The sequence below is a fragment of the Epinephelus fuscoguttatus genome, linkage group LG15 (assembly GCF_011397635.1).
Source record: "Epinephelus fuscoguttatus linkage group LG15, E.fuscoguttatus.final_Chr_v1".
NCBI lineage: Eukaryota > Metazoa > Chordata > Actinopteri > Perciformes > Serranidae > Epinephelus > Epinephelus fuscoguttatus.
The window spans coordinates 17,615,389-17,628,714 of record NC_064766.1 but is presented as its reverse complement, the minus strand read 5'-3'; the positions used below and the strand labels follow the sequence as shown (position 1 = coordinate 17,628,714).

Sequence of the window (13,326 nt, the reverse complement as noted above, 5' to 3'; positions counted from 1 at the left end):
TTGGTACCAGTTTGATTAAATCCATAATATCTTTGACTGAGTTATTTTTGGTGATGATGCGAGTGATTCCAACAGCACTGAACTGTGTTTCATAGCTTTTATCACCCTCTTATCCATAATCACAGTTTATGAACAAAAGCCCTCATGCACATTATCACCGTGGTTAACAACACAAACAAATGATGTAAATATTTTGCCTCCTGAAATGAATCAGACAATATTTCAAAACAGATCCGTCTCCCCTTGATTTTCCTTTGTGAGCAGAGCCCTCCTCACGACTCAAAATGACTAATAACTTACAGAAACCCGTGCTAATAATATCTTGCACTTGTGCACCAGGCAGTCATTATGTAAAAGTCCTTTTTTTTTCCCTGAAAGATTCTTTAAATATAGGTACTTAAAAATTTTGCCTCCCTTTTCTTTTGCAGGAGAAGTGCCATCAGTACTGGCCAGCAGAGCGTTCAGCCAGGTACCAGTACTTTGTGGTGGATCCAATGGCTGAGTACAACATGCCCCAGTACATCCTCAGAGAGTTCAAAGTCACAGATGCCAGGGTATGTTGGATTCACTCTGTGTGTGAATATTTGTGGGTTTACCCGCGCGCGCACGCACGCGCGCGTGTGTGTGTGTGTGTGTGTGTGTGTGTGTATGTATGTGTGTGAGTGTGTGTGTGTGTGTGTGTGTGTGTGTGTGTTTTGGTATGTGTCTATGTGTGCATGTCTTAGTGGTGGTGGAGGGAATGAGGATTGATTGGCATTTTACACAAATACAACCAGCCAACCCAAATCCATCTTAATTTTAGGTTTTCATACAAATGCCGACAGTCGCGCTAAGTGTTAAGAATTATAACGACTGTGATTTCAAGGTAGAGATGATCAGAACGCATCCCGTGTTATTTCTCCTGACAGGCTGACATCAAGTGAATGCACCATCAAACATGTTTACCCGGATTTAGTAACAGTATGCTTGCTCTATGGATTGTGTGTGTGTTTGTGTGTGTGTGTGCGCATGTGTGTGTTGCACTGTGTGAAAATACATGAAAAGCATAGCCTCCAATCCCTGAGGGCCAGTACTGCAACTCCCTGTGATGCAGTAGTTTCAATGGGCTATAAATATACTTTACTGTCATCAGAAGGCCCACAGCACAGCACTCTAATCCTACATCCACGCCTTCCTCCAGTGTGTGCATTGAAAGAGCAATAGATTCAGAAATATAGTCCTAATATGCAAGAAAAACATTTAATTCACACATGCTAGCATCACAGTGCTGTCAAGTGTGGGACTCCATGTTGCAGTTAAGTCTGTCGGTCCTGGTCTGCAAGTGCCACAGCCCTGCTGGTTTCCTCTCCCGCCAGGTCGTCAGCTTTATTCATATTGCATCCCAGGTGTAAATTGGATGATTAGATGGCAGCAGTGAAAACCAGCAGGGTTATGGTCGTAGCGGACATCGACTGAGAAGCTGTGCTGTGGTGGGGGTTTTTTCTGTTGAGTGCATATTAGAGTGAAGGCTGCAGAGAGAGAGATGTGTGGAGCACAAAGTGAAAAGTACAGCACAGTGTTATTTGCTCATAAAGATAGATAAAAGCAACACATAAAGGTCAGCTGGATTATGCACGCAGTATACCTACAGTACATGCCAGGTTTTCTACCAGGCACTGTGCCTCTTAAATACACTTAAACTCCTTATTTGCTGCCCCTCAGGATGGCCAGTCCAGAACAATCCGCCAATTCCAGTTCACTGACTGGCCCGAGCAAGGAGTGCCAAAAACTGGAGAAGGCTTCATTGATTTCATTGGACAAGTGCACAAAACCAAGGAACAGTTTGGACAGGACGGACCAATCACTGTACACTGCAGGTAAGACAAATTAATCATGAAATTAAAGGTATACTCTACAGGAATCTTTGGTTAATGTGTGTAAACAGAGTAAGTAAAGAAAAATCCCAGATTCAATCTCAGTTGGCATTTTGCCTTTTACATTTGGGGTATTTCCAGTGCTGTTTACATGAGGACTACCTTTTTATAAAGCCCCGACCTCACCTTAGCACTGTGGGGGTACACGCCCATAAATATCCTAAGCACAGAAAATAACAGAAAAATACACCACCACAAACTTAAAGTGGCTCATAAGTGATGATTGAGAGGGATTACCTCTGTATGAGCCTGTACATTGTTGTTTTGGAAAATACTGCATAGTATTAAGACAAATCTGTAGTAATAAAGGCTGGCTGCTGCTTCTGAGCTTCGTACATGCTTGAATGATTATGTAGCACCAGGGTTGATATAATTGTCTCTGCAGTTTTAAATAGCATCTAACCTGTGTTCAACATGCACAAAGTACACGTTAGATAATGACAGAGGTTTATACCAAAGTTCAGATTACCTATGATTGCCTGCACTTTGATCATCTTGGGTGGAAAATCACATTTAAATGTTTCAAACTTTAAAAACAGGGTCTGTGACAAGACTTAATTTTCTCGAAACTCTTTTAAATAGGAGTTTATTGAGCTCTGTAGTCATTTAGGAGGCTGTGGTTTGTAGTGCTGTTAACTGTCTTACATTTTCCTTGATGGTTTTCAGAATGTAGTCATGGTTGACAAAATATTTATATGCATGTTGACCCAGGAATGCTATAAATTAAGACGCTCTGTACACATCCAGTGCATAATGAGGTCTAACATAACAAAAATGTGTATTATAATTCATGTCACATGTTTGCAGCTCCGATTCTCTTCCCCGTTCATTTTTAATGAAACCAAATGTTAGTCTGTATTCACATTCCGAGAAACCAAAAATGAGTTGCCAAAGTACAAATGAGCTTTAGTTCTTAAATGTTTAACATGAAATACATAAAGAGTTTAGGAGCCTGTAATAAAGACTCTTGTGTGTGTGTGTGTGTGTGTGTGTGTGTGTGTGTGTGTGTGTGTGTGTGTGTGTGTGTTTCTCAGTGCCGGGGTGGGCAGGACCGGAGTCTTCATCACCCTCAGCATCGTGCTGGAGAGGATGAGGTACGAGGGAGTGGTCGACCTCTTCCAGACAGTCAAGACACTTCGCACCCAGCGGCCTGCCATGGTGCAGACAGAGGTAAGAACAGAGATTGTCTAGACTCCCACGCTGACAGGACGGTATTCCAAAGTCACTACTGAATATTTTTACGGTGCAGAGTTGATGTTATCTCGTTAAGTGTCCTTTGTTGACTTGATACAGGTTTTAGAGGTGCTTCAGACGTCCCGTAGCAAACTCATCTGGTGCTATCAGAGAGGGACAGTGTCGAATTTCGCCTTAAATCAAGAATTGATAAATACATTTCATAAGGATATCGATGAAGGCAGTCATGGTGTGAATTTAAATGAGTTCATAAACATTTTAAGGTAAAAATAAGTTAGATTTTCTCAAGTTTAGAAGACAGAAAATTGTCATTTCATTTGTGCCCCTAGTGCAAACACTCCAAATAATACAGCTATAGTTACAGAGAAGAGTCACTTCATTACTTCTAAACTTAATATAACATTATGATGGTTAAGCTCACCACACATTATTACATTCCGTATTTTTAAATTACCAAAATGCAAAATTTAATATGTATCTATGGCCAAAAAAAAGATCAGTAAGTAAGTAACAGCAGTGAGATTAAATTCATCTCTTCACTGCTGAGATTGCAGTCACAAAAGAACAAGACCAGCTGTTTGCTGAAAAACTTTCAGCACAGTATAAAAATGTATGTACAGTACTGGCGAGCTATCCAACATGTAGCCACAATCACAAGAAGTCACATCAAGTAGATTTTATTTATACAGGTCTAACTTTTTTAATCTAACTTGCCATAACCTGTAGGAACCCTGTTAGGGGCTGTACATATGCCTTGTCTTTAACTGCCTGGAAAATGCAAGGTTGGACACTGGGCGCTACTTTTGAGCCTTTTTTGAACCAGCTTTCATAAGCGCAGCAGCAGGTTGCACCTGAGGTTGCTAAGCAACCTTAACAGTCACCATATCATAGCCTATTTACCTCAAATCCTTAGTGTAGAGCTGATCTTCTTCGAGACACTGTGTATGTGTGTGGGCATATCGTCTGTGGGACAGTTGAATAGCTTTTATAGCTCTGCACCAAAATGAAAAACTTTTCCATATTTATGGAAGAAGGGAATGATATCTGTCGGCTGTGATTGGTTGTTCCTCTTCACATGACATGCAGTGCACGCTGCTGCGATCCGAAAAGTTGAACTTGGTTTATCTCGGGGCACAGCCGTTGGGCCCTGAAAAATAGCTGCTCAGGAATGCATGCGCGCCGAGACGGCATTGCTGTGGCATTTAAGAGTACCTGCCACGTGGCCACATTGAAGACAATGAATTTGAGGGTGCAAAAAATGCGGCCCCCTAAGACAGATGAGGAAAAATGCCCCCCAAAAAAACTATTCAACACGGAAAAACTGGAAGAAACCTTAGGAAAAGCACAAGGACAAGAATATCTCTCCCAGGACAAACAGATGCAATATAAGTAGTGTTAACAGAGCAGACCAGAAAAATAAAACTGTGGGTTTGATATGTGATATTCCAGACATGCATGCAGACTGTCTTACTGAGGCTTCTTCTTCTTCTCCTTCTCTCCAGGACCAGTACCAGTTGTGCTACAGGGCAGCATTGGAGTACCTGGGGAGCTTTGACCACTATGCAACATAACCACTCCCACCGAGCAGCCTCCCTGGTCAAACCTCTCAGGAGTGTGCCAAGTGTCCCATCTCAGCCACCATCCACTCACTTGACCCCCTAAAACCCAACCCCTCGCAGCTACCGGAGGGGAGGGGAAGAAAGGGACACGCTTGCAGACCCGGCGACGGGTTTAACCAATCACAGAGATCCACGCCGACTTAACCAACCACATGAGATTTTGCTTTAAAAATAATAAGAGAAACATTACAGTGACTATGACAAAAATGACAACTCTTGTACAGATGCGACAGCGCAGACTGGCAGCTTGCCTCTCTGCTCTGTCGAAGCCAAACCTCCCTGATTGTCAAAGGCTACTGGTAGCACTAAGAGAGCACTCTCTCTGTTTTTTTGTTTTTATTTTTTTTTAATTATATTGTCAATATTATGATTCATTATGTCAAATGTTATTGTTTAGTATATTTGTTGTTTTTAATAATCATTTTAACATCAGACATTTCTTCTGTCTTAAACTGCCCAGCCTGGGGCGTGCATTATTGTCATAATCGGTACTTTTTTTTATTTTTACTTTTTATTTTAGGGTACTTTAGCACAAGGGACATGTATTTTTAACACGTTCCTAGATACTAATACAGGAGGACCACTGTTCTCTGAGCTGCTGTCAGATTTCTTTTCGTCACATGATATAATTGTTTTATTCATTATATGTGTCATAAACATTTTGTTTGGTCTTATTCAGTTCAATAGCTCAAAAAATTGCCTTTTGACTCGCTGTTTTGGTTAAAGAAAAAAAAATTGATTTCAGAGCACACACTTGCTAAAGTCTGGCCTGTGAAAGTGGTAGCTACTTATAAAACAAGAAGTGAATTAGCTTACAAGAGACTAAATCAGAGGTGTACAGAAATGGAAAGCACATGATTTCTACGTGTTATTTTGTTTGTTTTGTTTTTCATCAGAAGCCTATGGCATTGAGGCCTTCATACTCCACAGCGGAGAACTTACCTGAGGAAAACAGACTTTTGTACCCAAAGGGTAGTTGTCAGAAAATAAACTCCCTGATCTCTGAATAAAGTTGCTCTTCAAGTCCCTCCCATCTCCTTGCTGCCCATTAGCCTGGTCAGTTTGCTGGAGCTGAGCCACACAGACCGAAAGGAGCAGAAGTGGTTCACATGGGCTGAGGAGTAGAGCCATCAACGCTGGCACCTGTACAGAATCAACCATTCCTACCAGAGGGAAAGAGACTCGGCCCTTTGGACTGAAACCTGATATTATTTTATACAGAAATAGAACTATAAATATATATATAATTATGATTGATTATATATATGTACAATTACACATAGATATATACACAGCTTCAAAGGTATATTGTTAAAAAGGATTAATTCTGCTGATCTACCAACCCTAGAGACACTGCAGAGAGCCTGCTGTCCTAGAGTGTGTATTAATGGAAACACCGTTGTATCTACTGTACTACCATAGTAACTTCGACAGCTGGTTGTCCGTCTGAATGAGGAAAAACAGCACAACCCCCCACCCCACTCATCAATAATGGACGACTCCTCACTCAATCGCACCACTCAAGCACACATCTTCTCCCACACAAGCCGCAGGAGGGGAGCGTCTGATGGCGACACGTTGTGGTGGCGGTGGTGGTGGAGGCGGCGGTGGGAGGGAGGGGGGACTTGAATACGCTGGCGAAAAACTAAAAATGTTCATTTTTACCTTGTGAATGCTTAGTGCTGTAGGGGTTCGATCTGTTGTACACACAGTCTGTTTTCTATTTGTTGATAAAGAACTGGAATTTAAAAAGAAACTGTTGATGAAAAAAACATTGATGTTAATAAAGTTAAATAATTGGGTTTTTGTACAAATCTTGGCTTGTGACACTTTGTTCCTTTATTCTGTTGTTTGGAAAATGTGAACGGTCAAATTCTTAACCGATAAATCCTTCATGGTGTATGCTTTTGCTTCTATCCTTCACCCCTCGGCGTCCCCAAGGGCCATGAGTTTATCTCCTGTTTCCAGGAATGTTGCCTATTGAACTGCCCAAAAAATATTTCCTGATGTATGACCACCATGTCCTTTGTTACAAGCTTTCTTGTTCCAACGATGCAACTTAATGTTCACATAGTTTAACGTGTGTATGTGTGTGTGCTTGTGTGTGTTTGCAGGGGTGTAGTTAGGAATTCTGAAGACTTTCTTCTACATCTCACACACTTCAAAGACGAAAGGAGTTGGCCTGGTTGTCATGGAGATGGCTTAGCTGTCATCATTAATTATCAAGGTAATTTCAGCTAGGATTTTGTTTTGTGTTTGTGCGCTTCTCACTGGTTTAATGTGGGTGAGGCCCTGTAGGAGAAAGATGATGTCACTTATTTCCTTGGACCAATCATAATCTAACAGTAAAATAATCAGGATGTTGAAATAATCATAATTATGTTGCTAATGTTACCATGAAGACACCTATACAGGCCTGATGTAGCAGATTAGCTCAGCCTATGTCAAAAACCATTCTTATTTACTATGTAGAGCACTGTATTTAATGGACGCCAGTTTATGCAAATGTCCCAATTCTTGGTGTAAAATGTATCTGCTATACAGTGCGGTCAAAACCAGTATCATCTATCGCATGTACATTATGTTCAACTAACAATCCCACAGCGCAGAGACAGTTGTTTCTACGGAGATGCCATTGTCAGTCACATCAGATCAAAGCACACCCACACAAACCTGATGAAGCAGACGTGTCTGGTTTTTGAGTCTTAAAGGGACAGTTCACCCCCCCAAATCAAAAATACAAATATCTCTTCTTAACTGTGGTGCTATTTGTCAGTCTAGATTTTTTTCCTGTGAGTTGCCATGTGTTGGAGATATCGGCTGTAGAGATGTCTGCCCTTTCTCTAATATAATGGAACTAGATGGAACTTGGCTTGTGGTGCTCAAAGCGCCAAAAAATACATCTGAAAAAACTCGACAGCAATGTGTCTTTCCAGAAACCACAACCTGGTTACGCAAGATAATCCACAGACCTTGTTGTGAGCAGTTTCATGTAGGAACTCTTTTCTTTCTAATGAGCTATGCCTAACCATATCACTGTGTGCTTCTACTGCTAGGTTACCTAGCACCTCTGAGCTAGCTAATGTTTCAGGTCAGCCATGGAGGGCGCCTTTAATGTTTACATCTCACGCTGTCATGAACTTAAAGGGACAGTGCACCCAAAAATGAAAATTCAGCCATTATCTACTCACCCATATGCCAAGGGAGGCTCAGGTGAAGTTTTAGAGTCCTCACATCACGTGCGGAGATCCCAGGGGAGAGGGGGTAGCAAGCAAGCAAGTGTTGTGAGGGCTCTAAAACTTCATCTGAGCCTCCATCGGCATATGGGTGAGTAGATAATGGCTGAATTTTCATTTTTGGGTGCACTATCCCTTTAAATAGCGCTACAGGTAAGAGGAAAAATCTGTATTTTGATTGAGGTGAACTGTCCCTTTAAGCTTTTATCACATAATATCTAAAGATGATTTTAGCTAGATTTTAGTGCTTTATTTGATTTTTTTATTTCTTGTTATTTTGGAGGGCCTTTTAAACTGCAACAACATCTGTGCTCTTTCTATCTGTGTGTATTTATGCAGATGTGTGTGTGTGCACATAGCAAGACTTTATCATCTCCAGTCCCTTGCTCAGTCTGCTTCTCAACAGCGGCCCACACAACCAGTGAAATCACTGCTGTGTCACATAACAGTCACGCAAAAGGAAAGGTTGGATTACTGTATCTGGGAAAACCAGCAAAGGTCTGATAACATATGGAGGATATATTAATTAAAACACAGAAATAAATGGGCAGCAGATGGATTTGTTGTCAGTAATATGCTGAAGAGGAATTATTTCAAGACAAAAGCACACAAACAGGATGTAAAACTGGATTTAAGAAATACTATACAGTCGCTGGTTTATACTGAAGTGCTGCTGTGTGTTGTGCATCTGGGAATTCAGAAATGCACAATTTCATAAGTGTCTTTTGATTTGATTGTGCACTTAGCTCTGAGCCACGTTGCAGAAATCCATGCCTTTGATGATGTTGCTCTTTTGTGTTTTAATATTAATGCTGATGCATTGCTCTTGTTTCTGTTGTGCAGTGGGCCTTAATTTTAGCAGTTATAATATCCTTATGCTTATGACAGCTAATAGTTTGTTGACAGTTTCCCTTTTTTAACATTTATCAAACATTTACTCACGTATATATATAAAATTACTACCCATAACACAAATTACATCTCATATGTTTGAAGAAGAGCAGGAGGAAGTATACACTTATTATTTCCCACCCCTTCTCTGCTACCCATCAAATAATTCATTAACTTTATCTCACACATATAAGTCTGAGTCATTATTAGCAGTAGAGGTTAGGCCAGGAGCCAGGTCAGCCCTCATGATGTTTTCTGCTTCCTTTTTTTCATGATTATTTCCTGTTAGTCTGTATGTACCCTGGGCCATCATAACTTGATAACTAGCACCCCCAACTTGAGGCCGTTTGGTCTCAGGGGGCACCAGACCCCTTTTTGGGGACATGCTATGGTGAAATTATGTAAATGCAATTATTAGGGCACTATGATAGCATAAATAGTCATACAAGTATGAAATTTGGCAAGGAGTATCCTGACTCAAATTGGAAAGTAGCAAAATAATATTTGTGGGCTTGCTGCCATTCTATTTCAAAATATCGCACACAGTATCCCTAATAAACAAAAAAAATGACTCACCGAAAATGATTTATTCTTTCATCACTTTGTGTTTAATATCACTGCTTCACTTGTAAATAGAAAACTTCCCAAGTTGATAAGCTTCAATTTGAGCCCAAGTCGATTTCTATCTTGAAAATTACACTTGTTTTGGCCTAAATTTGTCACTATAAAATCAGAGAAAATGGAATTTTCAGTCATTAAGCATTCAGGGAATCTACTTGCCAGCAATGTGAACCTGCAAGTGTTGAGTTCCCCAAAGTTTTATGTAAGAAATGTACAGAATGGGTCCCCAGCATTTAGAAACTGGTGGATACTAAGAAATAAGCATATGTCAAGAAATATACATAATTAGCATAATTAGCATGATTAGCATAATCACCTATGTGATTAGATGGTATCTTAGAAACAGAATGACACACAAATTCTATTTCTGTTGGTGTTATAATTTAGTTTGGAATTTTGCTTGTAGCATTTTCCAAATTTTTGTTTTGTATCCCACTGAATCAGTTGACATTGTGGCTGTATGAACTGTGTCCAGGTGCATTTTTCCTCATTCTGGAGTATTAACTGTATCTAGCCTGCTACTTTTCCTTAATACCCGTCTTTACTTTTCTAAGAAACAGCTCAGTGACCTGTTATCACTACCGTTTGGAGATACCATGAGTAATCCGATTGGGTAAGGAAATTAGAAAACATATGGTTGACTAATGTACATTGCAGTATATCATGATGCTGAGTTGTGTGTCCTTGTAGAGATGATGCACAATCTGCTCAAGATGAAAAGGACCGTGAAGGTGAGTTGCTCTGCTTGAAGATTAAAGCCCAGTTGGAGGATTTGCTCTCTGACAGCCACCTGGCAGAGGACGGCTTCCTGCTGAAGCATGTGCTGAAGAACAAGCAGGGCTACGTCAGTCTCAAGCTCCTCACTTGCTTGAGAAAGGTAAGGAAATATCACTCTCTAACAATAGCAAGATTTGATGTACTTTCTGTGGTGTTTACATTCCACCAGTTTGAATAAAATGAATACAGTAAAATGCAAATAAAGCTGAGGTTGCCTTTGTTTGTTGCAGATAAAGGTCCTGACCACAGACTGGCACGTAACTCTAGCAGCAGCATTGTGCTCAGAAACTCTGGAGGTGAATGATGAATGCACCAAAGTGAGGCGGAGAGAGCCGCTTCCCAAGTGGCTGCTGTGTTCCCCCACCAGCAAGCTTCTCCTCGCCTGGAACTTTATTGTGGAGGAAGCTGGAGAAGACGCAGCTGCCCGAGGCCTGGAGCACCCTTCTCTCGCAGAGAGGGCTCTCCAAAAGTTCAGTGCTCATGGCAGCATTACTTCACTCTGGATCCTGCGTCCTGGCAAAGAGCTCCCCATGGAGCTGCAGTGCTACACCAAGCGTCACAAAGAGCTCAGCCAACACTTGTGTGCAGTGGTGAAGTTTGAGCATTTGGAGGAAGTTCGTAAAGCCTACAATGCCCTAAAAGCAGAAGAGGAGGAGTCTAACAGTGAGGGCATGCGTGTGGTATGTTTGGGATTCCAGTCAATGCACCGTGTCACCAAAGATGAACCAGCAGAGGAAAACAATGAGGACCAATCTGGGGACACACCTTCCCAGAAAAATCCACTGGAAATCTCAGAGGATTCATTCCAGGAGGAACCCTCTTCGCCAGTTAAACTTTCTGACGAGACTACAGACACATCTCAGCCCCAAAAGCCCTCGGATAATTTAATGCGAAGAACCTCTGAGCAGATCTCCACCAGCTGTAATAACCAGCCCTTCTCGAGTTTGAATCAGAGGTACAGTAAGAAGAGCTGGTGCTCTGGAGACTGTGATAAAGAGAATTCTCAGAGCCCATGGGTGCTGAGGCGCAGAAATGCAGCCGGCGCTGGGCACATCCACGCGCCTGTCTTGATGCAGAGAGTACTGCGTCAGCCCTTCGGCCCTGATGGCACCAGGGGCTTTCAGGCCAGACTGAAGCTGCTGTAGCAGGAAGAGCTCAAACTCTCTCTCTTGGAAGTAGAAACACCACCTGCGCAGAATAACTGAATAACGCAGATTTATGGAGCAACTACACAAATTAAAAAGCTGTTTAGGAAATAAAATATTTTTTGCATTAAACAAAAAAAAAAAAAACGCTATCCAGGTCTTAGTATCTCTGTTGGTGGGAGATGTGTTTATTCTGGGGTACATGTAGTTGTAAATCACTGACAGATGGGGGCAGCATTTAGCTGTGTTCATTACTGTGTGATTTTAAACACTCACTTTGTCCTTGTCAAGCTGTAATTGCGTAGGAGGTAAATACTCTGCAAAGCATGTAAATAGACTACAATACATATTAGCCAGAGGTACAAATTGTTACACAAACTGAGGTGTTAGAGTACTAAAGTAAAAGTGTCTCTGAATCCACAGGCCCTGTTATGAAACACCACTGGCCTCTGCGCCCCACCTCAGCTCATTTGGTCACAACTGCAAATTGCAATGTATATTTGTTCTTGGGCCAGGATTGATTTACCTTGTTACCGCGTTCTCCATGAAAGAGGTGTCGTCTTTCAACATGAAACGCTCAGAAAAAGAGCCCTCATTGTCCCACTGCATCTTTTCACGAATGCCTGTTTAGATTTTGGTTCTCTAAAAAGTAGTTTTCCATTCTCCGAGATGACATTTGGCTGAAGGCTACTTGTCCAATCATCAAACCACATCTTGTGCAAGACAAGCGTAGTAGTAAGGTTTGTGCCTTATTTCCAGCCTTTCTAATGACACCTCGACTGGAATGGTGTGTTTATAGTGTTACTGATTGAGGGCTTCCTTAAAATCTTGCCCAAACCTAAACAAAATGTGTTTCTTCACTCATCCACGCCCAGTGGAAAAGATTCAATCCGATGTGTATGGGATTCTATCATATTCAAATTGGAAACATACCCTGCTGTTTTTTTTTTTTTTGTCTCTTGTATATGCCGAACGTCAGACTGTCTTTATGGCTAATGTAATCTTAGCTGTTGAGTGAGACTTTACATTGTATACGGATCAAGTGTGTCACTCTTATTGTTTCTGACTTGCTGTAGCAATTAACAGCTGTTGGAGTTTTATTGCAGCAGAGGCTGGTCTGCAAAAACTTTACACATCTGCGGACAATATGTATAGAGTAGAAATCGTTCCTCCCTGATGTCAGGAAATGTTTCTGTGCTGATAGTTCCTTTTCAAGGCTAGAAAAGCACGATATACCCTGCTAACTGGAAGTCATTATGTTTTTACATAGGCATAATTGAGGGGTATGTCAAACAAGTTAGTTGTAATAATTCTCATGTTTTCTCAGTTTTTTGGGGAAGGGATCTGGATAATTTTGCACCTGCTGACCGAAGTATTTGCAGCGTGAAAACTGAGCACAAATGTCCTGATTTGTGGCAAAGAGTTACATTTCAGGTCAGGGCTGAAGTGTTCCATCAGTGAAAAGGAGAGTTTGTGTTGGCTGCGCTTCAAACTTAACATGAAATCTACACTCTGGGTCACTGAGATAACACCCTTAGAATATCCATCAATACACATTTCTGGTGTGAGACAAAGCTTAGGTAAAGATTCCTTTGGTTTTTCCCCCTTTCTCACAGTCAACACTGAAGGAATTTTAAGTCCTAGAAAGTTAACGCGAGGCCACATCTCCGCCTCACTAGTGGAACTTTGCAAAGCGTGATTTGTGTATAATTTGGCCTGAGGATATCAGAATGACTCATGGCGGTAGAATGAGATGTTTGTTCGCAAATAATTTGTTTCCTGTTGTGGTGCTGACTTCATAGCAGAGATCGCTGCTTTATTTCAACATCGTTGGCTGTGGACACATTTCTAAAACCATCGCTTCTGCTTAGATCAACATTGTACCTGTAGATTTATTTGAGTGGTTTACGCTCCCCAAACAGCACATGCA

General features: G+C 41.3%; 2 protein-coding genes across 9 annotated transcripts in view; both read left to right on the top strand.

The window, feature by feature from the left end:
• The window catches only part of LOC125902848 (receptor-type tyrosine-protein phosphatase F), a 188,698-nt gene extending 182,158 nt beyond the window's left edge, over positions 1 to 6,540 (top strand). For all 8 annotated transcript variants that reach the window (XM_049599481.1, XM_049599488.1, XM_049599487.1 and 5 more), the window contains 4 exons: positions 429 to 554; positions 1,702 to 1,856; positions 2,948 to 3,083; positions 4,610 to 6,540. In XM_049599481.1, the coding sequence (XP_049455438.1) occupies positions 429 to 554; positions 1,702 to 1,856; positions 2,948 to 3,083; positions 4,610 to 4,678 (486 nt within the window). In that variant the 3' untranslated portion in view covers positions 4,679 to 6,540. The remainder of the gene's footprint in view (positions 1 to 428; positions 555 to 1,701; positions 1,857 to 2,947; positions 3,084 to 4,609) is intronic.
• A 3,530-nt stretch (positions 6,541 to 10,070) lies between these two features.
• Positions 10,071 to 11,466, top strand: larp6b (La ribonucleoprotein 6, translational regulator b). The gene is made up of 3 exons (XM_049598260.1): positions 10,071 to 10,087; positions 10,165 to 10,351; positions 10,482 to 11,466. Exons 1-3 carry the CDS (start codon positions 10,071 to 10,073, stop codon positions 11,394 to 11,396), a joined length of 1,119 nt encoding a protein of 372 aa, XP_049454217.1. The 3' UTR covers positions 11,397 to 11,466.
• Positions 11,467 to 13,326: the final 1,860 nt, after the last annotated feature.

Coding starts and splice junctions, on each gene's coding strand:
- larp6b (XM_049598260.1), top strand. Junction 10,352..10,481: donor TCCTCACTTGCTTGAGAAAG/GTAAGGAAATAT, acceptor TGTTTGTTGCAG/ATAAAGGTCCTGACCACAGA.